General features: G+C 46.1%; 1 protein-coding gene across 1 annotated transcript in view; it reads right to left on the bottom strand.

Moving 5' to 3' along the window:
- Positions 1-9037: 9037 nt before the first annotated feature.
- Positions 9038-25002, bottom strand: part of LOC123482874 (atrial natriuretic peptide receptor 2-like) — a 28096-nt gene continuing 12131 nt past the window's right edge. The window contains exons 14-23 of the mRNA XM_045211886.1: positions 24911-24959; positions 21013-21114; positions 20608-20727; positions 20209-20302; positions 19851-19938; positions 18241-18380; positions 17239-17391; positions 17031-17129; positions 16230-16321; positions 9038-11194 (exon numbers count right to left, since the gene is read on the bottom strand). Coding sequence (XP_045067821.1) covers positions 10949-11194; positions 16230-16321; positions 17031-17129; positions 17239-17391; positions 18241-18380; positions 19851-19938; positions 20209-20302; positions 20608-20727; positions 21013-21114; positions 24911-24959 — 1183 coding nt within the window. The 3' untranslated portion in view covers positions 9038-10948. The remainder of the gene's footprint in view (positions 11195-16229; positions 16322-17030; positions 17130-17238; positions 17392-18240; positions 18381-19850; positions 19939-20208; positions 20303-20607; positions 20728-21012; positions 21115-24910; positions 24960-25002) is intronic.

Below are 25002 nucleotides of genomic sequence, written 5' to 3'. Positions count from 1 at the left end.
TAGTAGAGTAGAGGTGGGCTAGTAGAGTAGAGTGGGCTAGTAGAGTAGAGTAGGCTAGTAGAGTAGAGTGGGCTAGTAGAGTAGAGTGGGCTAGTAGAGTAGAGTGGGCTAGTAGAGTAGAGTAGGCTAGTAGAGTAGAGTGGGCTAGTAGAGTGGGCTAGTAGAGTAGAGTGGGCTAGTAGAGTGGGCTAGTAGAGTAGAGTGGGCTAGTAGAGTGGGCTAGTAGAGTAGTAGAGTGGGCTAGTAGAGTAGAGTGGGCTAGTAGAGTAGAGTGGGCTAGTAGAGTAGAGTGGGCTAGTAGAGTAGAGTAGGCTAGTAGAGTAGAGTGGGCTAGTAGAGTAGAGTGGGCTAGTAGAGTAGAGTGGGCTAGTAGAGTAGAGTGGGCTAGTAGAGTGGGCTAGTAGAGTAGAGTGGGCTAGTAGAGTAGAGTGGGCTAGTAGAGTAGAGTAGAGTGGGCTAGTAGAGTAGAGTAGAGTGGGCTAGTAGAGTAGAGTGGAGTGGGCTAGTAGAGTGGGCTAGTAGAGTAGAGTGGGCTAGTAGAGTGGGCTAGTAGAGTAGAGTGGGCTAGTAGAGTGGGCTAGTAGAGTAGAGTGGGCTAGTAGAGTAGAGTGGAGTGGGCTAGTAGAGTAGAGTAGAGTGGGCTAGTAGAGTGGGCTAGTAGAGTAGAGTGGGCTAGTAGAGTGGGCTAGTAGAGTAGAGTGGGCTAGTAGAGTAGAGTAGAGTGGGCTAGTAGAGTGGGCTAGTAGAGTAGAGTAGAGTGGGCTAGTAGAGTAGAGTGGGCTAGTAGAGTAGAGTGGGCTAGTAGAGTGGGCTAGTAGTGTAGGCTAGTAGACTAGTAGAGTAGACTAGTACAGTAGGCTAGTAGAGTAGGCTAGTAGAATAGACTAGTAGAGTAGACTAGTAGAGTAGGCTAGTAGAGTAGGCTAGTAGAGTAGACTAGTAGAGTAGACTAGTAGAGTAGACTAGTAGAGTAGGCTAGTAGAGTAGGCTAGTAGAGTAGACTAGTAGAGTGGGCTAGTAGAGTAGAGTGGGCTAGTAGAGTGGGCTAGTAGAGTGGGCTAGTAGAGTGGGCTAGTAGAGTAGAGTGGGCTAGTAGAGTAGAGTGGGCTAGTAGAGTAGAGTGGGCTAGTAGAGTGGGCTAGTAGAGTAGAGTAGAGTGGGCTAGTAGAGTAGAGTGGGCTAGTAGAGTAGAGTGGGCTAGTAGAGTAGAGTGGGCTAGTAGAGTAGAGTGGGCTAGTAGAGTAGAGTGGGCTAGTAGAGTAGAGTGGGCTAGTAGAGTGGGCTAAGTAGAGTAGAGTGGGCTAGTAGAGTAGAGAGTGGGCTAGTAGAGTAGAGTAGAGTGGGCTAGTAGAGTGGGCTAGTAGAGTAGGCTAGTAGAGTAGGCTAGTAGAGTAGAGTGAGTAGGCTAGTAGAGTAGAGTGGGCTAGTAGAGATAAACTAGTAGAGTAGAGTGGGCTAGTAGAGTAGAGTGGGCTAGTAGAGTAGAGTGGGCTAGTAGAGTAGAGTGGGCTAGTAGAGTAGAGTGGGCTAGTAGAGTAGAGTGGGCTAGTAGAGTGGAGTGGGCTAGTAGAGTAGAGTGGGCTAGTAGAGTGGGCTAGTAGAGTAGAGTGGGCTAGTAGAGTGGGCTAGTAGAGTAGAGTAGAGTGGGCTAGTAGAGTAGAGTGGGCTAGTAGAGTGGGCTAGTAGAGTAGAGTGGGCTAGTAGAGTGGGCTAGTAGAGTAGGCTAGTAGAGTGGGCTAGTAGAGTGGGCTAGTAGAGTAGAGTGGGCTAGTAGAGTAGAGTGGGCTAGTAGAGTAGAGTGGGCTAGTAGAGTAGAGTGGGCTAGTAGAGTGGGCTAGTAGAGTAGAGTAGAGTGGGCTAGTAGAGTGGGCTAGTAGAGTAGGCTAGTAGAGTAGGCTAGTAGAGTAGAGTGGAGTGGGCTAGTAGAGTAGAGTGGGCTAGTAGAGTAGAGTGGAGTGGGCTAGTAGAGTGGAGTGGGCTAGTAGAGGTAGAGTGGGCTAGTAGAGTAGAGTGGAGTGGGCTAGTAGAGTGGAGTGGGCTAGTAGAGTGGGCTAGTAGAGTAGAGTGGGCTAGTAGAGTAGAGTGGAGTGGGCTAGTAGAGTAGAGTGGGCTAGTAGAGTGGGCTAGTAGAGTAGAGTAGGCTAGTAGAGTAGAGTGGAGTGGGCTAGTAGAGTAGAGTGGGCTAGTAGAGTAGAGTGGGCTAGTAGAGTAGAGTGGGCTAGTAGAGTAGAGTGGGCTAGTAGAGTGGGCTAGTAGAGTAGAGTGGGCTAGTAGAGTAGAGTGGGCTAGTAGAGTAGAGTGGGCTAGTAGAGTGGGCTAGTAGAGTAGAGTGGGCTAGTAGAGTAGAGTGGGCTAGTAGAGTGGAGTGGGCTAGTAGAGTAGAGTGGGCTAGTAGAGTGGAGTGGGCTAGTAGAGTAGAGTGGGCTAGTAGAGTGGAGTGGGCTAGTAGAGTAGAGTGGAGTGGGCTAGTAGAGTAGAGTGGAGTGGGCTAGTAGAGTGGAGTGGGCTAGTAGAGTGGAGTGGGCTAGTAGAGTAGAGTGGAGTGGGCTAGTAGAGTAGAGTGGAGTGGGCTAGTAGAGTAGAGTGGGCTAGTAGAGTAGAGTGGGCTAGTAGAGTAGAGTAGGCTAGTAGAGTAGAGTGGAGTGGGCTAGTAGAGTAGAGTGGAGTGGGCTAGTAGAGTAGAGTGGAGTGGGCTAGTAGAGTAGAGTGGGCTAGTAGAGTGGAGTGGGCTAGTAGAGTGGAGTGGGCTAGTAGAGTAGAGTAGGCTAGTAGAGTAGAGTGGAGTGGGCTAGTAGAGTAGAGTGGAGTGGGCTAGTAGAGTAGAGTGGGCTAGTAGAGTAGAGTGGAGTGGGCTAGTAGAGTAGAGTGGAGTGGGCTAGTAGAGTAGAGTGGAGTGGGCTAGTAGAGTGGAGTGGAGTGGGCTAGTAGAGTAGAGTGGGCTAGTAGAGTAGAGTGGGCTAGTAGAGTAGAGTGGGCTAGTAGAGTAGAGTGGAGTGGGCTAGTAGAGTAGAGTGGGCTAGTAGAGTAGAGTGGAGTGGGCTAGTAGAGTAGAGTGGGCTAGTAGAGTAGAGTGGAGTGGGCTAGTAGAGTAGAGTGGACTAGTAGAGTAGAGTGGAGTGGGCTAGTAGAGTAGAGTGGAGTGGGCTAGTAGAGTGGAGTGGGCTAGTAGAGTGGAGTGGGCTAGTAGAGTGGAGTGGGCTAGTAGAGTAGAGTGGAGTGGGCTAGTAGAGTAGAGTGGGCTAGTAGAGTAGAGTGGGCTAGTAGAGTAGAGTGGGCTAGTAGAGTGGAGTGGGCTAGTAGAGTAGAGTAGGCTAGTAGAGTAGAGTGGAGTGGGCTAGTAGAGTAGAGTGGAGTGGGCTAGTAGAGTAGAGTGGATTGGGCTAGTAGAGTGGAGTGGGCTAGTAGAGTAGAGTAGGCTAGTAGAGTAGAGTGGAGTAGGCTAGTAGAGTAGAGTGGGCTAGTAGAGTGGGCTAGTAGAGGTAGAGTGAGCTAGTAGAGTAGAGTGGAGTGCTAGTAGAGTGAGTGGGCTAGTAGAGTAGAGTGGGCTAGTAGAGTGGGCTAGTAGAGTAGAGTGGAGTGGGCTAGTAGAGTAGAGTGGGCTAGTAGAGTAGAGTGGGCTAGTAGAGTAGAGTGGAGTAGGCTAGTAGAGTGGAGTGGGCTAGTAGAGTAGAGTGGAGTGGGCTAGTAGAGTGGAGTGGGCTAGTAGAGTAGAGTGGGCTAGTAGAGTGGGCTAGTAGAGTAGAGTGGAGTGGGCTAGTAGAGTAGAGTGGGCTAGTAGAGTAGAGGTGGGCTAGTAGAGTAGAGTGGAGTAGGCTAGTAGAGTGGAGTGGGCTAGTAGAGTAGAGGGAGTGGGCTAGTAGAGTGGAGTGGGCTAGTAGAGTAGAGTGGGCTAGTAGAGTGGGCTAGTAGAGTAGAGTGGAGTGGGCTAGTAGAGTGGAGTGGGCTAGTAGAGTAGAGTGGAGTAGGCTAGTAGAGTGGAGTGGGCTAGTAGAGTAGAGTGGGTTGGGCTAGTAGAGTGGAGTGGGCTAGTAGAGTAGAGTGGGCTAGTAGAGTAGAGTGGAGTAGGCTAGTAGAGTGGAGTGGGCTAGTAGAGTAGAGTGGAGTGGGCTAGTAGAGTGGAGTGGGCTAGTAGAGTGGAGTGGGCTAGTAGAGTAGAGTGGGCTAGTAGAGTAGAGTGGAGTGGGCTAGTAGAGTAGAGTGGGCTAGTAGAGTAGAGTGGGCTAGTAGAGTAGAGTGGGCTAGTAGAGTAGAGTAGAGTGGGCTAGTAGAGTAGAGTGGGCTAGTAGAGTAGAGTGGGCTAGTAGAGTAGAGTGGGCTAGTAGAGTAGAGTGGGCTAGTAGAGTAGAGTGGGCTAGTAGAGTAGAGAGTGGGCTAGTAGAGTAGAGTGGGCTAGTAGAGTAGAGTGGGCTAGTAGAGTAGAGGAGTGGGCTAGTAGAGTAGAGTGGGCTAGTAGAGTAGAGTGGCTAGTAGAGTAGAGTGGGCTAGTAGAGTAGAGTGGGCTAGTAGAGTAGAGTGCTAGTAGAGTAGAGTGGGCTAGTAGAGTAGAGTGGAGCTAGTAGAGTAGCAGTAGAGTGGGCTAGTAGAGTAGAGTGCTAGTAGAGGCTAGTAGAGTGGGCTAGTAGAGTAGAGTGGGCTAGTAGAGTAGAGTGGGCTAGTAGAGTAGAGTGGGCTAGTAGAGTAGAGTGGCTAGTAGAGTAGAGTAGGGCTAGTAGAGTAGAGTGGGCTAGTAGAGTAGATGTGGCTAGTAGAGAGAGTGGGCTAGTAGAGTAGAGTGGGCTAGTAGAGTAGGGCTAGTAGAGTAGGTGGCTAGTAGAGTAGAGTAGGCTAGTAGAGTAGAGTGGGCTAGTAGAGTAGAGTGGGCTAGTAGAGTAGAGTGGGCTAGTAGAGTAGAGTGGGCTAGTAGAGTAGAGTAGGCTAGTAGAGTAGAGTGGGCTAGTAGAGTGGGCTAGTAGAGTAGAGTGGGCTAGTAGAGTGGGCTAGTAGAGTGGGCTAGTAGAGTGGGCTAGTAGAGTGGGCTAGTAGAGTGGGCTAGTAGAGTGGGCTAGTAGAGTAGAGTGGGCTAGTAGAGTAGTGGGCTAGTAGAGTAGAGTGGGCTAGTAGAGTAGAGTGGGCTAGTAGAGTAGAGGGCTAGTAGAGTGAGTGGGCTAGTAGAGTAGAGTGGCTAGTAGAGTAGAGTGGGCTAGTAGAGTAGAGTGGCTAGTAAGAGTGGGCTAGTAGAGTAGAGTGGGCTAGTAGAGTAGAGTGGGCTAGTAGAGTAGAGTGGGCTAGTAGAGTAGAGTGGGCTAGTAGAGTAGAGTAGGCTAGTAGAGTAGAGTGGCTAGTAGAGTAGAGTGGCTAGTAGAGTAGAGGGGCTAGTAGAGGAGTAGAGCTAGTAGAGTAGAGTAGGGCTAGTAGAGTAGAGTGAGCTAGTAGAGTAGAGTGGGCTAGTAGAGTGGGCTAGTAGAGTAGTGGGCTAGTAGAGTAGGGCTAGTAGAGTAGAGTGCTAGTAGAGTAGACTGGGCTAGTAGAGTAGAGGCTAGTACAGTAGAGTGGCTAGTAGAGTAGACTAGTAGAGTGAGTGAGCTAGTAGAGTAGAGTAGACTAGTAGAGTAGAGTGGGCTAGTAGAGTAGAGAGCTAGTAGAGTAGAGTAGCTAGTAGAGTAGACTGGGCTAGTAGAGTGGACTAGTAGAGTAGAGGCTAGTAGAGTAGAGTGGGCTAGTAGAGTAGAGTAGGGCTAGTAGAGTAGACTAGTACAGTAGAGGCTAGTAGAGTAGGCTAGTAGAGTAGAGGGCTAGTAGAGAGAGTGGGCTAGTAGAGTAGAGTGGACTAGTAGAGTAGACTATGAGTAGGCTAGTAGAGTAGATAGACAGTAGACTAGTAGAGTGCTAGTAGAGTAGACTAGTAGTAGAGTGGGCTAGTAGAGTAGAGTAGACTAGTAGAGTAGAGTAGTGGCTAGTAGAGTAGGCTAGTAGAGTAGAGCTAGTAGAGTGGGCTAGTAGAGTAGACTGCTAGTAGAGTAGAGAGGCTAGTAGAGTAGACTGGTGTGAGCTAGTAGAGTAGAGTAGGGCTAGTAGAGTAGAGTGGCTAGTAGAGTAGAGTAGCTAGTAGAGTAGGTGGACTAGTAGAGTAGAGGCTAGTAGTAGAGTAGAGCTAGTAGAGTAGACTAGTACAGTAGGCTAGTAGAGTAGGCTAGTAGAGTAGACTAGTAGAGTAGACTAGTAGAGTAGGCTAGTAGAGTAGGCTAGTAGAGTAGGCTAGTAGAGTAGACTAGTAGAGTAGACTAGTACAGTAGGCTAGTAGAGTAGGCTAGTAGAGTAGACTAGTACAGTAGACTAGTAGAGTAGACTAGTAGAGTAGGCTAGTACAGTAGACTAGTACAGTAGACTAGTACAGTAGACTAGTAGAGTAGACTAGTACAGTAGACTAGTAGAGTAGACTAGTAGAGTAGACTAGTAGAGTAGGCTAGTCGGCTAGTACAGTAGACTAGTAGAGTAGAGTAGACTAGTAGAGTAGAGTAGACTAGTACAGTAGACAGTAGAGTAGAGCTAGTACAGTAGAGTAGAGTGAGACTAGTACAGTAGACTAGTAGAGTAGACTAGTAGAGTAGACTAGTAGAGTAGACTAGTAGAGTAGGCTAGTAGAGTAGACTAGTAGACTAGTAGAGTAGGCTAGTACTGTAGACTAGTACTGTAGACTAGTAGAGTAGGCTAGTAGAGTAGGCTAGTAGAGTAGACTAGTAGAGTAGACTAGTAGAGTAGGCTAGTAGAGTAGGCTAGTAGAGTAGACTAGTACTGTAGACTAGTAGAGTAGGCTAGTACTGTAGACTAGTAGAGTAGCCTAGTAGAGTAGGCTAGTAGAGTAGACTAGTACAGTAGGCTAGTAGAGTAGACTAGTAGAGTAGACTAGTACTGTAGACTAGTAGAGTAGGCTAGTACTGTAGACTAGTAGACTAGTAGAGTAGACTAGTACAGTAGGCTAGTAGAGTAGGCTAGTAGAGTAGACTAGTAGAGTAGACTAGTACAGTAGACTAGTAGAGTAGGCTAGTACAGTAGACTAGTAGAGTAGGCTAGTAGAGTAGACTAGTAGAGTAGACTAGTACAGTAGACTAGTACAGTAGGCTAGTAGAGTAGACTAGTAGAGTAGACTAGTAGACTAGTAGAGTAGACTAGTAGAGTAGACTAGTACAGTAGACTAGTAGAGTAGGCTAGTACTGTAGACTAGTACTGTAGACTAGTAGAGTAGGCTAGTACAGTAGACTAGTAGAGTAGACTAGTACAGTAGACTAGTACAGTAGACTAGTAGAGTAGACTAGTAGAGTAGACTAGTAGAGTAGACTAGTAGAGTAGACTAGTACAGTAGACTAGTACAGTAGACTAGTAGAGTAGACTAGTAGAGTAGACTAGTACAGTAGACTAGTAGAGTAGACTAGTGGAGTAGACTAGTAGAGTAGACTAGTAGAGTAGACTAGTAGTGTAGGCTAGTAGTCATGCATTGTTGTGGTGTATATGGGGCCCAGGTGTACTGTCAGACAGACAGACAGACAGACAGACATACAGCCAGACAGGATTTAGTGTTCTGTTCTGTTCCGAACCACAGGAGGCTTTCTGCAGCTGCAGCCGTCAGCGCTCATTCTAAAACAGACAGAAAGAGAGACAAGAGGCCCTTCAGACAGACACTCATTAGGAGAAGCCCTCCCATGCTGAGGAAGCAGATAGGGGAACATAGGGGGGTAGATGAAGAGGGAGAGGGAGATGGAGAGGGTGGAGAGAAGATGGGTGTGGGGAAATTCAGGCACGACCTGAGGTGTGTGTGTGTGTGTGTGTTTACCTCTGCAGCAGATGGTCAAGCAGTTCCACTGATGGGTAGAGACGATGTGAAGAGTTAGGACTAACAACTACAGTGGCTTGCGAAAGTATTCACCCCCTCTTGGCATTTTTCCTATTTTGTTGCCTTACAACCTGGAATTAAAATGGATTTTCTGGGGGTTTGTATCATTTGATTTACACAACATGCCGACCACTTTGAAGATGCTATATATTTTTTCTTGTGAAACAACAAGAAATAAGACAAAAAAACAGAAAACTTGAGTGTGCATAACAGCTCTGTGGAGTGTACGGCTTAAAGTGGTCCTATGGACAGATACTACAATCTCCGCTGTGGAGCTTTGCAGCTCCTTCAGGGTTATCTTTGGTCTCTTTGTTGCCTCTCTGATTAATGCCCTCCTTGCCTGGTCCGTGAGTTTTGGTGGGCGGCCCTCTCTTGGCAGGTATGTTGTGGTGCCATATTCTTTCAATTTTTTTATAATGGATTTAAATGGTGCTCCGTGGGATGTTCAAAGTTTCAGATATTTTTTTATAACCAAACCCTGATCTGTACTTCTCCACAACGTTGTCCCTGACCTGTTTGGAGAGCTCCTTGGTATTCATGGTGCCGCTTGCTTGGTGGTGCCCCTTGCTTACTGGTGTTGCAGACTCTGGGGCCTTTCAGAACAGGTGTATATATACTGAGATCATGTGACACTTAGATTGCACACAGGTGGACTTTATTTAACTAATTATGTGACTTCTGAAGGTAATTGGTTGCACCAGATCTTATTTAGGGGCTTCATAGCAAAGGGGGTGAATACATATGCACGCACCACTTATCCGTTATTTATTTTTTAGAATTTTTCGAAAAAAGTTATTTTTTTAATTTCACTTCACCAATTTGGACTACTTTGTGAATGTCCATTACATGAAATCCAAATAAAAATCCATTTAAATTACAGGTTGTAATGCAACAAAATAGGAAAAACGCCAAGGGGGATGAATACTTTTGCAAGGCACTGTACATTAGATATCTTGTTTCTCTCTCTCTGTGTGTGTGGGTGTGTATGCATGTATGTATGTATGTATGTGGGTGTGTGTATGTATGTATGTGGGTGTGGGTGTGTGTGTGTGTGTGTGTGTGATAGACAATGAAACCGATCCCCATTACTCAGGAGAACAGAACTCAGTCATACTGATTCAATAATAATGGTTTTTATTCAGCATCATCTGTCCATTGAATAACTAATTGAATACTTTATACTTTTAAATGTTTACACTAAATGAATATTATACTTTTGAAAAAGAGCTGTCTAGATATGGAACGTCTTATTGGATAAAGACACATTTACAGTAGATAGAATAGTCAGAACACACAGACTCACTATAGATAACCCTATTTACAGTAGATAGAATAGTCAGAACACACAGACACACTATAGATAACCCTATTTACAGTAGATAGAATAGTCAGAACACACAGACACACTATAGATAACCCTATTTACAGTAGATAGAATAGTCAGAACACACAGACTCACTATAGATAACCCTATTTACAGTAGATAGAATAGTCAGAACACACAGACACACTATAGATAACCCTATTTACAGTAGACAGAATAGTCAACACACAGACACACTATAGATAACCCTATTTACAGTAGATAGAATAGTCAGAACACACAGACACACTATAGATAACCCTATTTACAGTAGATATAATAGTCAGAACACACAGACACACTATAGATAACCCTATTTACAGTAGATAGAATAGTCAGAACACACAGACACACTATAGATAACCCTATTTACAGTAGATAGAATAGTCAACACACAGACTCACTATAGATAACCCTATTTACAGTAGATAGAATAGTCAGAACACACAGACTCACTATAGATAACCCTATTTACAGTAGATAGAATAGTCAGAACACACAGACACACTATAGATAACCCTATTTACAGTAGATAGAATAGTCAGAACACACAGACACACTATAGATAACCCTATTTACAGTAGATAGAATAGTCAACACACAGACTCACTATAGATAACCCTATTTACAGTAGATAGAATAGTCAGAACACACAGACTCACTATAGATAACCCTATTTACAGTAGATAGAATAGTCAGAACACACAGACACACTATAGATAACCCTATTTACAGTAGATAGAATAGTCAGAACACACAGACTCACTATAGATAACCCTATTTACAGTAGATAGAATAGTCAGAACACACAGACACACTATAGATAACCCTATTTACAGTAGACAGAATAGTCAACACACAGACACACTATAGATAACCCTATTTACAGTAGATAGAATAGTCAGAACACACAGACACACTATAGATAACCCTATTTACAGTAGATATAATAGTCAGAACACACAGACACACTATAGATAACCCTATTTACAGTAGATAGAATAGTCAGAACACACAGACACACTATAGATAACCCTATTTACAGTAGATAGAATAGTCAACACACAGACTCACTATAGATAACCCTATTTACAGTAGATAGAATAGTCAGAACACACAGACTCACTATAGATAACCCTATTTACAGTAGATAGAATAGTCAGAACACACAGACACACTATAGATAACCCTATTTACAGTAGATAGAATAGTCAGAACACACAGACACACTATAGATAACCCTATTTACAGTAGATAGAATAGTCAGAACACAGACACACTATAGATAACCCTATTTACAGTAGATAGAATAGTCAGAACACACAGACACACTATAGATAACCCTATTTACAGTAGATAGAATAGTCAGAACACACAGACTCACTATAGATAACCCTATTTACAGTAGATAGAATAGTCAGAACACACAGACTCACTATAGATAACCCTATTTACAGTAGATAGAATAGTCAGAACACACAGACACACTATAGATAACCCTATTTACAGTAGACAGAATAGTCAGACCAGACACTATAGATAAAAATACACCAACATGGATAGGAACTGTTAGCAGACACCAGCTGTGGATTTTATAGAGAGGATTGAGATATCAGCTCCACTATAGAGAGGATTCAGACTGTATTCGAACTGTATTTGCCATCTCTTATGTTCATTTATAAGAGTACATGACAGTGGAAAGGGTTAGAGGTCAGAGGTCAGGCTGAGTCCAGAAGCAGGTCATGGTTGAGGAGCCCGGGGATTGAGGCGTACCTCTCTCTGTCTCTCTCTCTTCTCTCCATCTCTCTGTCTCTGTCTGTGTCCAGCACAGACATGCTGGATGTAGGCTTCCTGCTGGCCAACTTAGTGCTGGGGTCCTTAACGGGGTCCTTCACACCAGGGTCCTTACTGGGCTGGAGAGGCTGCTTCCCTTCCAACCAATAGGTTACCATGTCCCCTTTACCCTGAAGAGATAGGTTAGGGGTCAGGGCTTAGAGGTCAAGGTTGAGAGAGGTTGGGGGAATTGGTTAGAGGTCAAGGTTGAGAGAGGTTAGGGGTCAGGGGTTAAAGGTCAGGGTTGAGAGAGGTTAGAGGTCAAGGTTGGATAAAAGCATCTGCTAAATGGCTTATATTATATACAGTGGGGAGAACAAGTATTTGATACACTGCCGATTTTGCAGGTTTTCCTACTTACAAAGCATGTAGAGGTCTGTAATTTTTATCATAGGTACACTTCAACTGTGAGAGACAAAAATCCAGAAAATCACATTGTATGATTTTTAAGTAATTAATTTGCATTTTATTGCATGACATAAGTATTTGATCACCTACCAACCAGTAAGAATTCCGTCTCTCACAGACCTGTTAGTTTTTCTTTAAGAAGCCCTCCTGTTCTCCACTCATTACCTGTATTAACTGCACCTGTTTGAACTCGTTACCTGTATAAAAGACACCTGTCCACACACTCAATCAAACAGACTCCAACCTCTCCACAATGGCCAAGACCAGAGAGCTGTGTAAGGACATCAGGGATACAATTGTAGACCTGCACAAGGCTGGGATGGGCTACAGGACAATAGGTAAGCAGCTTGGTGAGAAGGCAACAACTGTTGGCGCAATTATTAGAAAATGGAAGAAATTCAAGATGACAGTCAATCACCCTCGGTCTGGGGCTCCATGCAAGATCTCACCTCGTGGGGCATCAATGATCATGAGGAAGGTGAGGGATCAGCCCAGAACTACACGGCAGGACCTGGTCAATGACCTGAAGAGAGCTGGGACCACAGTCTCAAAGAAACCATTAGTAACACACTACATCGTCATGGATTAAAATCCTGCAGCGCATGCAAGGTCCCCCTGCTCAAGCCACCTCATGTCCAGGCCTGTCTGAAGTTTGCCAATGACCATCTGGATGATCCAGAGGAGGAATGGGAGAAGGTCATGTGGTCTGATGAGACAAAAATAGAGCTTTTTGGTCTAAACTCCACTCGCCGTGTTTGGAGGAAGAAGAAGGATGAGTACAACCCCAAGAACAATATCCCAACCGTGAAGCATGGAGGTGGAAACATCATTCTTTGGGGATGCTTTTCTGCAAAGGGGGCAGGACGACTGCACCGTATTGAGGGGAGGATGGATGGGGCCATGTATCGCGAGATCTTGGCCAACAACCTCCTTCCCTCAGTAAGAGCATTGAAGATGGGTCGTGACTGGGTCTTCCAGCATGACAACGACCCGAAACACACAGCCAGGGCAACTAAGGAGTGGCTCCGTAAGAAGCATCTCAAGGTCCTGGAGTGGCCTAGCCAGTCTCCAGACCTGAACCCAATAGAAAATCTTTGGAGGGAGCTGAAAGTCCGTATTGCCCAGCGACAGCCCCGAAACCTGAAGGATGTGGAGAAGGTCCTCTGTAGCTCAGCTGGTAGAGCACGGCGCTTGTAACGCCAGGGTAGTGGGTTCGATCCCCGGGACCACCCATACACAAAAATGTATGCACACATGACTGTAAGTCGCTTTGGATAAAAGCGTCTGCTAAATGGCATTTTTTTTTTTTTTTTTTTAAGGTCTGTATGGAGGAGTGGGCCAAAATCCCTGCTGCAGTGTGTGCAAACATGGTCAAGACCTACAGGAAACATATGATCTCTGTAATTGCAAACAAAGGTTTCTGTACCAAATATTAAGTTCTGCTTTTCTGATGTATCAAATACTTATGTCATGCAATAAAATGCAAATTCATTACTTAAAAGTCATACAATGTGATTTTCTGGATTTTTGTTTTAGATTCCGTCTCTCACAGTTGAAGTGTACCTATAATAAATAAATAAATACAAATGACAGACCTCTACATGCTTTGTAAGTAGGAAAACCTGCAAAATCGGCAGTGTATCAAATACTTGTTCTCCCCACTGTATATACAGTACCAGTGAAATGTTTGGACACCTACTCATTCCAGGGTATTTTTGTTTTGTTTTACTATTTTCTACATTGTAGAATAATAGTGAAGACATCAAAACTATGAAATAACACATATGGAATCATGTAGTAATCAAGAAAGTGTTAAACAAATCTAAATATATTTTATATTTGAAATTCTTCAAATAGCCACCCTTTGCCTTGATGACAGCTTTGCACACTTTTGGCATTCTCTCAACCAGCTTCATGAAGTAGTAACCTGGAATGCATTTCAATTAACAGGTGTGCCTTGCTAAAAGTTAATTTGTGGAATTTCTTTCCTTCTTAATGCGTTTGAGACAATCAGTTGTGTTGTGACAAGGTAGGGGGGGAATACAGAAGATAGCCCAATTTGGTAAAAGACAAAGTCCATATTATGTCAATAACAGCTCAAATAAGCAAAGAGAAACGACAGTCCATCAATACTTTAAGACATGAAGGTCAGTCAATACGGAACATTTCAATAACTTTTAAAGTTTCTTCAAGTGCAGTCGCAAATTTCATCAAGCGCTTTGATGAAACTGGCTCTCATGAGGACCGTCACAGGAAAGGAAGACCCAGAGTTACCTCTGCTGCAGAGGATAAGTTCATTAGAGTTACCAGCCTCAGAAATTACAGCCCAAATAAATGCTTCACAGAGTTCAAGTAAAAGACACATCAACTGTTCAGAGGAGACTGCGTGAATCAGGCCTTCATGGTCGAATTGCTGCAAAGAAACCACTACTAAAGGACACCAATAAGAAGAAGAGACCTGCTTGGGCCAAGAAACACGAGCAATGATGAGTCCAAATTTGAGATTTTTGGTTCCAACCGACATCTCTTTGTGAGACGCAGAGTAGGTGAACGGATGATCTCCGCATGTGTGGTTCCCACCGTGAAGCATGGAGGAGGAGGCGTGATGGGGTGGGTGTGCTTTGCTGGTGACACTGTCTGTGATTTATTTAGAATTTAAGGAACACTTAACCAGCATGGCTACCACAGCATTCTGTAGCGATACGCCATCCCATCTGGTTTGGGCTTAGTGGGACTATTATTTGTTTTTCAACAGGACAATAACCCCAAAACACCTCCAGGATGTGTAAGGGCTCTTTTAGCAAGAAGGGTGATGAGTGCTGGAGTGCTGCATCAGATGACCTGGCCTCCACAATCACCCGACCTCAACCCAATAAAGATGGTTTGGGATAAGTTGGACTGCAGAGTGAAGGAAAAGCAGCCAACAAGTGGTCAGCATATGTGGGAACTCCTTCAAGACTGTCGGAAAACCATTCCTCATGAATCTGGTTAAGAGAATGCCAAGAGTGTGCAAAGCTGTCATCAAGGCAAAGGGTGGCTATTTGAAGAATCTCAAATATAAAATATATTTAGATTTGTTTGACACTTTTTTGGTTACTACATGATTCCATATGTGTTATTTCATAGTTTTGATGTCTTCACTATTATTCTACAATGTAGAAAATAGTAAAAATAAAGAAAACCCTGGAATGAGTAGGTGTGTCCAAACGTTTGACTGGTAGTGTACACTGTATGTTATTTTACAATTTATTAAATTAAATGTTTCCCTCATCAATCTACACGAAATACCCATAATGACAAAGAGAAAACAGGTTTTTAGACATTTTTGCACATTTATAAAAAATATAAAACAGATACCTTATGTATTCAGACCCTTTACTATGAGACTCGAAATTGAGCTCAGTTACATCCTGTTTCCATTGATCATCCTTGAGATGTTTCTACAACTTGATTGGAGTCCACCTGTGGTAAATTCAATTGATTGGACATGATTTGGAAAGGCACACACCTGTCTGTACAAGGTCCCACAGTGGACAGTGCATGTCAGAGGAAAAATCAAGCCATGAGGTCGAAGGTATTGTCCATAGAGCTCATAGACAGGATTGTGTCGAGGCACAGATCTGGGGAAGGGTACCAAAACATTTCTGTGCATTGAAGGTCCCTAAGAACACAGTGGCCTCCATCATTCTTAAATGGAAGAAGTTTGGAACCCCCAAGACTCTTCCTAGAGCTGGCTGCCCGGCCAAACTGAGCAATTGGGGGAGAAGGGCCTTGGTCAGGGAGGTGACCAAGAACCCGATGGTCACTCTGACAGAGCTCTAGAGTCCCTCTGTGGAGATGGGAGAACCTTCCAGAAGGTCAACCATCTCTGCAGTACTCCACCAATCAGGCCTTTATGGTAGAGTGGCCAGACGGAAGCCACTCCTCAGTAAAAGGCACATGACAGCCCGCTTCGAGTTTGCCAAAAGGCACCTAAAGGACTCTCAGACCATGAGAAACAAGATTCTCTGGTCTGATGAAACCAAGATTGAACTCTTTGGCCTGAATACCAAGCGTCACGTCTGGAGGAAACCTGGCCCCATTCCTACGGTGAAGCATGGTGGTGGCAGGATCAAGCTGTGGGAATATTTTTCCGCCGCAGGGACTGGGAGAATATTCAGGATCGAGGGAAAGATGAATGGAGCAAAGTACAGAGAGATCCTAGATGAAAACCTGCTCCAGAGCTCTCAAGACCTCAGACTGGGGCGAAGGTTCACCTTCCAACAGGACAACGACCCTAAGCACACAGCCAAGACAACGCAGGAGTGGCTTCGGGACAAGTCTCTGAATGTCCTTGAGTGGCCCAGCCAGAGCCCAGTCTTGAACCTGATCTAACGTCTCTGGAGAGACCTGAAAATAGCTGTGCAGTGACGCTCCCCATCCAACCTCACAGAGCTTGAGAGGATCTGCAGAGTCGAATGGGAGAAACTCCCCAAATACAGGTGTGCCAAGCTTGTAGCGTCATACCCAAGAAGACTCGAGGCTGTAATCGCTGCCAAAGGTGCTTCAACCAAGTACTGAGCAAAGGGTCTGAATACTTATGTAAATGTTAAATCTCTGTATTTGTTTTTAATAAATGATGAGATGAGGGAGGGGGGAAAAAAACAATTTAATCCATTTTAGAATAAGGCTTTAACGTAATGCAGTGCATTCGGAATGTATTCAGAACCCTTGACTTCATTCAGAAAGGTTGAGGTGGGTGTGTCTGGGTGAACACACCTTGACTTGCAGCATCCCTCTACATTGCAGCAGGTATCCTCCTATCTCCTCTAGCAGGTAGAAAGTACTGGAGCTGACCTGGATCTTCAGGGCTGTATGGGGAGAGAGACCAAACACTTCCTTAGCATTAGCTTCTACAGTCACTGCCATAGATATACTATGGTCCCAGTGGAAACACTTCCTTAGCATTAGCTTCTACAGTCACTGCCATAGATATACTATGGTCCCAGTGGAAACACTTCCTTAGCATTAGCTTCCACCGTCACAGTGATAAAGCTCGTCAGAGATGGTCTATTTACTTTTAGAAACTGGGTGGTTTGAGCCCTGAATGCTGATTGGCTGACAGCCGTAGTATATCATACTGTATACCACGGGTATGACAAAACATTTATTTTTACTGCTCTAATTACGTTGGTAACCAGTTTATAATAGCAATAAGGCACCTCAGGGGTTTGTGGTATATGGCCAATATACCATTGCTAAGGGCTGTTTGCTGTGGTATATTGGCCATATACCACACCCCCTCGTGCTTTATTGCTTAAATAAACCATCTCTGAGATCATATTGTTCCTGTGGAAGCGCTTCCTTAGCATTAGCATTTACTCTAACTGCCATAGAGATGCTATGGTCACTGTGGAAACACTTCCTTAGCATTACCATCTAAAGTCACCATGGAAAAACACTTCCTTAGCATTAGCATCTACTGTCACTGCCTTAGAGAGCATATGTTCCCTGTGGGAACTCTTCCTTAGCATCCTTAGCTTCTGCCGTCACTGCCATGCACTTCCTTAGCATGATTACCCTCGCTGGTGGACTCCATCCTAGAGGAGGTGTTGACCGTGTCTCCAAACAGACAGTAGCGAGGCATCTTGGTCCCGACCACACCGGCTACCACTGGACCTGCAGTGAGGGAGGGAGGGAGGGAGGGGAGAGGTTGTGTATGTATGTGTATGTATGTGTATGTATGTGTGTGTGCGTGCGTACAATCCTGTGTGTGTATGTGTGTTACCTGAGTGTATCCCGGCCCGTATCTGTAGTTGTGTGTTGGGTTTGTGTGGTATCCTGAAGCTCCTACACACTCCGACCAGATCTAAAGCCATGCTGGAGATCTCTGCTGCGTGCTGGATCCCGTTCACCCTGGGTACCCCAGATACCACCATGTCTATACACACACACAGACACACACACACACACACACACACACACACACACACACACACACACACACACACACACACACACACACACACACACACAGAGACACACACACACACACACACACACACACACACACACACAGACACACACACACACACACACACACACACACACACACACACACACACACACACACACACAGACACACACACACACACACACACACACACACACACACACACACACACACACACACACACACACACACACACACAGACACACACACACACACACACACACACACACAGACACACACACACACAGACACACACACACACAGACACACACACACACACACACACACACACACACACACACACACACACACACACACAGACACACAGACACAGACACACACACACACACACACACACACACACACACACACACACACACACACACACACACACACACACACACACACACACACACACACACACAGACACACACACACACACACACACACACACACACACACACACACACACACACACAGAGACACACACACACACACACACACACACACACACACACACACACACACACACACACACACACACACACACACACACACACACACACACACACACACACACACACACACACACACACACACACACACACACACACACACACACACACACACACACACACACACACACACACATTGTTATTCATTCATTTGTTCACAATATTGTGGCAGTAATCTATCTGGCATAATTATTACATAACCCACAGTACACTTAGTGACTACTGCTGATACAATAGATTCACTGTGTGATGTTATACCCACAGGCGTCCCCTATGGTCTCAACCTTGTAGACGTCATAGTTGTCAATGATGTCATCAAAAGTCGTGTAGAGCTTATTGAGGAAGTCGACCACTTGGTAGGGAGTACTGCTACTGGACAGGTGGGTGAACCCTACGATGTCACTACACACACACACGCACGCACATACACACACACGCACATACACACACACACACTGAGTACTGCTGCTGGACAGCTGGGTGAACCCTACACACAGTATAGAGAGAATCCTAGGTTAAGGTAAGAGGTAAAGAGTTAGAGTAGATTAGAGGTAGAGTAAGAGTAGAGTAAGAGTAGAGTAGAGGTAGAGTAGAGGTAGTGTAGAGGTAGAGTAGAGGTAGAGTAGAGTAGAGTTAGAGTAGAGTAGAGGTAGAGTAGAGTTAGAGTAGAGTAGAGTAGAGTAGAGTTAGAGTAGAGGTAGAGTAGAGATAGAGTAGAGGTAGAGTAGAGTAGAAGTAGAGTTAGAGTAGAGATAGAGTAGAGGTAGAGTAAGAGTAGAGTTAGAGTAGAGATAGAGTAGAGGTAGAGTAGAGTAGAGTTAGTGTAGAGTTAGTGTAGAGATAGAGTAAGAGTAGAGTAGAGGTAGAGTAGAGGTAGAGTAGAGTAGAGATAGAGTAGAGTAAGAGTAGAGTTAGAGTAGAGTAGAGTAGAGTAGTGTAGAGTAGAGTAGAGTACAGTAGAGTAGAGGTAGAGTAGAGTAAGAGTAGAATAGAGGTAGAGGTAGAGGTAGAGTAAGAGTAGAGTAAGAGTAGAGTAGAGTAGAGGTAGAGTAGAGTAAGTGTAGAGTAGAGTAGAGTAGAGTAGAGTTAAAGTAAAGTAAGAGTAAGTGTAGTGTAGAGTTAGAGTTAGTCTCTCTCCCTCTCTGTTTCCCACCTCTCCCTCTTCTCTCCCTCTCCCCCCTCTCCCTCCCTCTCTCCCTCTCTGTCTCCCCCCTCTCCCTCTCCCTCTCCCTCTCTGTCTCCCCCCTCTACCTCTTCTCTCCCTCTCCCGCCTCTCCCTCCCTCTCTTTCTCCCCCCTTTCCCTCTCCCTCTCTGTCTCCCCCCTCTCCCTCTTCTCTCCCTCCTCTCCCTCCCTCTCTGTCTCCCCCTTCTCCCTCTCTCTCTTCCTCTCTCTCTCTCCCTCTGTCTCCCCCCTCTCCCTCTCTGTCTCCCCCCTCTCCCTCTCTCCCTCTCTCTCTCTGTCTCCCCCTCTCCCTCCCTCTCTGTCTCCTCCCTCTCTCTCTCCCTCTCTGTCTCCTCCCTCTCTCTCCCTCTCTGTCTCCCCCCTCTCTCTCCCTCTCTGTCTCCCCCCTCTCTCTCCCTCTCTGTCTCCCCCCTCTCCCTCCCTCTCTGTCTCCCCCCTCTCCCTCTCTGTCTCCCCCCTCTCCCTCTCTGTCTCCTCCCTCTCCCTCTCTCTCTCCCTCTCTGTCTCCTCCCTCTCTCTCCCTCTCTGTCTCCCCCTCTCTCTCCCCTCTCTGTCTCCCCCTCTCTCTCCCTCTCTGTCTCCCCCCTCTCCCTCCCCCTCTGTCTCCCCCTCTCCCTCTCTGTCTCCCCCCTCTCCCTCTCGTTTCCCCCCCCACCCCTCCTCCCCCCTCCTTCATTCTCTCTCTCACCTAAAGAAGACAGTAGCGCTGACGTAGCTTTGGGCCTGCAGTGGTTTCCCCTGCCTCAGATCGTCAGCTACCTGCTTAGGGAGCATACCTGCCCACACACACACACACACACACACTCACACACACACACACACACACATCATACACACACACACACACACACTCATACACACACACACACACACACACACACACACACACACACACTCATACACACACACACACACACACACACAGAGACACATCCGTTTCACTGGTACTACCACATTATCAATGAGCAACAGAGAAAAACTCTCCCCAAAATGGCTTCCTCTCGATAGGGAATAATAATAGATTAGATCCAAGATGGCGTCCGTACTGTAGAGCAGTCGGTCAGTCTTCTGTTTCTCATGCATTAGGTCCTGGGTCCTCTCTGCTACCAGGACCTCCAGGTGCTTACTGTATTTCTCCATCTACACACACACACACACACACACACACACACACAGAACAAAATGTGTCTTATCAAGGGCTGAAAGGGTTGTTTCATGGTTGGGGTTAGTTTGTTGTGACGTTGTGTGAAGTTTACGGTAACTTTTGAGAAGGTTGCTACTGGGTTGTGCGAACGTCTTTGTAAAGTTCTGTGAAGGTTGTTGTAATGTTTGTGTAAATGTTGCTGGTTGGTTATTGTAATGATGTGTGAAGGCTGTTGTATAATTGTGTGAAGATTGTTTTAAAGTTGTGTAAATGTTGCCGTAATGTTGCTTCTAGGTCGTACCAGGTTCATCATCATGTCCACAGGGCTAACTTTATTGGGGTTGATCCGGTAGACGAACTTCCTGATCTGCTCGAAGGTGGGCCGGTGGACAGGGTTATGAGACCGACACCTTCTGATGAGCTACAGCAACACAGGTGGGACACACAACACACACACACCTCACACAGTCATCTATATCAGACACTCTGAGAATACACCTCCATACTTTCATTTATTCTGCAGGACACACACCTCCCACATACACACACACACACACACACACACACACACACACACACACACACATACACACACACACACTGACAGACGCACGCACACACACACACACACACACACACACACACACACACACACACACACACACACACACACACACACACACACACACACCCCTCCCCTCCGTACCTCGACGTACTCTGCGGGACACGGACAGGTGTTGTCTGCCTTGCCAGAGATGAGTTCCGGGAGGGGGGGGCACCAAGCACACTCTAGAGAACTGTCCTCAACCTGGGGGAGGGAGAGAGGGAGGGGGAGGGGGAGGGGAGGGAGAGGGGGAGGGGAGGGAGAGGGGGGAGAGGGGGGAGGGAGGGAGAGGGGGGAGAGAGGGAGGAGAGAGGGAGGAAGAGGGGCGGAGAGAGGGGGGAGAGGGGGGGAGAGGAGGGAGGGAGAGGGGGAGGGAGGCGGGGAGGGAGGGAGAGAGGGAGGCGAGCGGGGAGGGAGGGATGCGGGGGGGATGAAGATAGATCTAATGCTTTCCCAATCGATCTTAGAAAGGAACTTTGTTTGTATGAATGGATGGGTGACTGGATGAGTGACTGGATGAGTGACTGGATGGGTGAATGGATGGGTGACTGGATGGGTGACTGGATGGGTGACTGGATGGGTGACTGGATGGCAGGATGTTTGTTGTTGTTTGTGATTTGACAGGCAGATGAAGCGATGACCTTTGAACCTTCAGTACATCAAGCGTTAATGATTCTGGGCACCATGTTAACACCATAGAACGACATCATGTATGGATGGCAGCCAGGGGACTTAACAGCTGACGGAGAGATACAGGTTACGCATTACTCTCTAACACAACCCCCACTTAAGGGGACGTTTTTGTAATGTTACCAGTAATGTTCCCCTAATGTTTGAGTGTTCAGTTTCCTGTTAGTTTTGGGAACATTCTATCTATGTTAGAGTTAGGAGAACATTCCCTTAATGTCAAACAGATCATAACCCAGAACGTGGTTTCCGTGTTCTCAGAACAGAAGATATTAATGTTGCCGTGTTCTCAGAACAGAAGATATTAATGTCTCCATGAAACGTGTCTAGAACATTAATATCTTACATTCTGAGAACACGGTAACCACGTTCTGGGTTAAGTTCTATTTGACATTAAGGGAACGGTCTCTTGGAAACATTCCTTCCACATCACTGGAACATTCCTATGAAAACGATAGTTAATGCCTTAATGAGACTCTGAAGGGAACGTTCTCTAAAGTTGTGGGAACGTTTCTGTTAGCTGGGATTATACATGGTAGCCCGGTTCACCACTCAACAGAAGCTGATGAAGAGATAGAGGTTATGGTTAGATACACACACACACACGCACACACACACATGCCCCTCGAACAGTACACACACACACATGCCCCTCAAACAGTACACACACATACACACACACACACACACACACACGCCCCTCAAACAGTACACACACACACTGCCTTTGACACCATCGATCACCACATTCTTTTGGAGAGACTGGAAACCCAAATTGGTCTACACGGACAAGTTCTGGCCTGGTTTAGATCCTACCTGTCGGAAAGATATCAGTTTGTCTCTGTGAATGGTCTGTCCTCCGACAAATCAACTGTACATTTCGGTGTTCCTCAAGGTTCCGTTTTAGGACCACTATTGTTTTCACTATATATTTTACCTCTTGGGGATGTTATTCGAAAACATAATGTTAACTTTCACTGCTATGCGGATGACACACAGCTGTACATTTCAATGAAACATGGTGAAGCCCCAAAATTGCCCTCGCTAGAAGCCTGTGTTTCAGACATAAGGAAGTGGATGGCTGAAAACTTTTTACTTTTAAACTCGGACAAAACAGAGATGCTTGTTCTAGGTCCCAAGAAACAAAGAGATCTTCTGTTAAATCTGACAATTCATCTAGATGGTTGTAAAAGTCGTCTCAAATAAAACTGTGAAGGACCTCGGTGTTACTCTTGACCCTGATCTCTCTTTTGACGAACATATCAAGACTGTTTCAAGGACAGCTTTTTTCCATCTACGTAACATTGCAAAAATCAGAAATTTTCTGTCCAAAAATGATGCAGAAAAATTAATCCATGCATTTGTTACTTCTAGGTTAGACTACTGCAATGCTCTATTTTCCGGCTACCCCGGATAAAGCACTAAATAAACTTCAGTTAGTGCTAAATACGGCTGCTAGAATCCTGACTAGAACCAAGAAATTTGATCATATTACTCCAGTGCTAGCTTCCCTACACTGGCTTCCTGTTAAGGCAAGGGCTGATTTCAAGGTTTTACTGTTAACCTATAAAGCGTTACATGGGCTTGCTCTACCTATCTTTCCGAGTTGGTCCTGCCGTACATACCAATACGTACGCTACGGTCACAAGACGCAGGCCTCCTAATTGTCCCTAGAATTTCTAAGCAAACAGCGGGAGGCAGGGCTTTCTCCTATAGATCTCAATTTTTATGGAACAGTCTGCCTACCCATGTGAGAGACGCAGACTCGGTCTCAACCTTTAAGTCTTTACTGAAGACTTATCTCTTCAGTAGGTCATATGATTGAGTGTAGTCTGGCCCAGGAGTGTGAAGGTGAACGGAAAGGCTGGAGCAACGAACAGCCCTTGCTGTCTCTGCCAGGCCGGTTCCCCTCTCTCCACTGGGGTTCTCTGCCTCTAACCCTGTTGCAGGGGCTGAGTCACTGGCTTGCTGGTGCTCTTTCATGCCGTCCCTGGGAGGGGTGCGTCACTTGAGTGGGTTGAGTTACTGACGTGATCTTCCTGTCTGGGTTGGCGCCCCCCTTGGTTTGTGCTGTGGTGGAGACCTCTGTGGGCTATACTCGGCCTTGTCTCAGGATTGTAAGTTGGTGGTTGGGGATATCCCTCTAGTGGTGCGGGGGCTGTGCTTTGGCGGAGTGGGTGGGGTTATATCCTTCCTGTTTGGCCCTGTCCGGGGTTTCTTCGGATGGGGCCACAGTGTCTCCGGACCGCTCCTGTCTCAGCCTCCAGTATTTATGCTGCAGTAGTTTATGTGTCGGGGGGCTGGGGGTTAGTTGGTTATACCTGGAGTACTTCTCCTGTCTTATCCAGTGTCCTGTGTGAATTTAAGTATGCTCTCTCTAATTCTCTCGTTCTCTCTTTCTCTCTGAGAACCTGAGCCCTAGGATCATACGTCAGGACTACCGGGCATGATGACACCTTGCTGTCCCCAGTCCGCCTGGCCTTGCTGCTATTCCAGTTTCAACTGTTCTGCCTGCGGCTACGAAACCCCTACCTGTCCCAGACCTGCTGTTTTCAACTCTTTAATGATCGGCTATGAAAAGCCAACTGAGAGACCTGAGCCCTAGGACCATACGTCGGGACTACCGGCCGTGGTGACTCCTTGCTGTCCCCAGTCCGCCTGGCCTTGCTGCTATTCCAGTTTCAACTGTTCTGCCTGCGGTTATGGAACCCCTACCTGTCCCAGACCTGCTGTTTTCAACTCTTAATGATCGGCTATGAAAAGCCAACTGAGATTTATTCCTGATTATTATTTGACCATGCTTGTCACTTATGAACATTTTTGAACATCTTGGCATGGTTCTGTTATAATCTCCACCCGGCACAGCCAGAAGAGGACTGGCCACCCCTCATAGCCTGGTTCCTCTCTAGGTTTCTTCCTAGGCTTTCGCCTTTCTAGGGAGTTTTTCCTAGCCACCGTGCTTCTACACCTGCATTACTAGCTGTTTGGGGTTTTAGGCTGGGTTTCTGTACAGCACTTCGAGATATTAGCTGATGTAAGAAGGGCTATATAAAATAAAATTGATTGAAAATTGATTGATGCCCCTCAAACAGTACACACACATACACACACACACACACGCCCCTCAAACAGTACACACACACACATGCCCCTCAAACAGTACACACACATACACACACACACATGCCCCTCAAACAGTACACACACACACATGCCCCTCAAACAGTACACACACACACACACACACACACACACACGTGTCCCTCAAACAGTACACACACACACACACATTCCTCCTCCACCATCCACTTACGGGGACAGGGTCACTGCGGGTGGCTATCTCCAGCAGAATTATAGAGTAGCTGGAAAGAGATATACAAGTTCAGAGATACTTAGAAACTGAGT

The sequence above is a fragment of the Coregonus clupeaformis genome, chromosome 39 (genome assembly GCF_020615455.1).
Source record: "Coregonus clupeaformis isolate EN_2021a chromosome 39, ASM2061545v1, whole genome shotgun sequence".
Lineage (NCBI taxonomy): Eukaryota > Metazoa > Chordata > Actinopteri > Salmoniformes > Salmonidae > Coregonus > Coregonus clupeaformis.
Note: the sequence above shows the minus strand (reverse complement) of the source record. Positions and strands in the feature narration are given on the sequence as shown.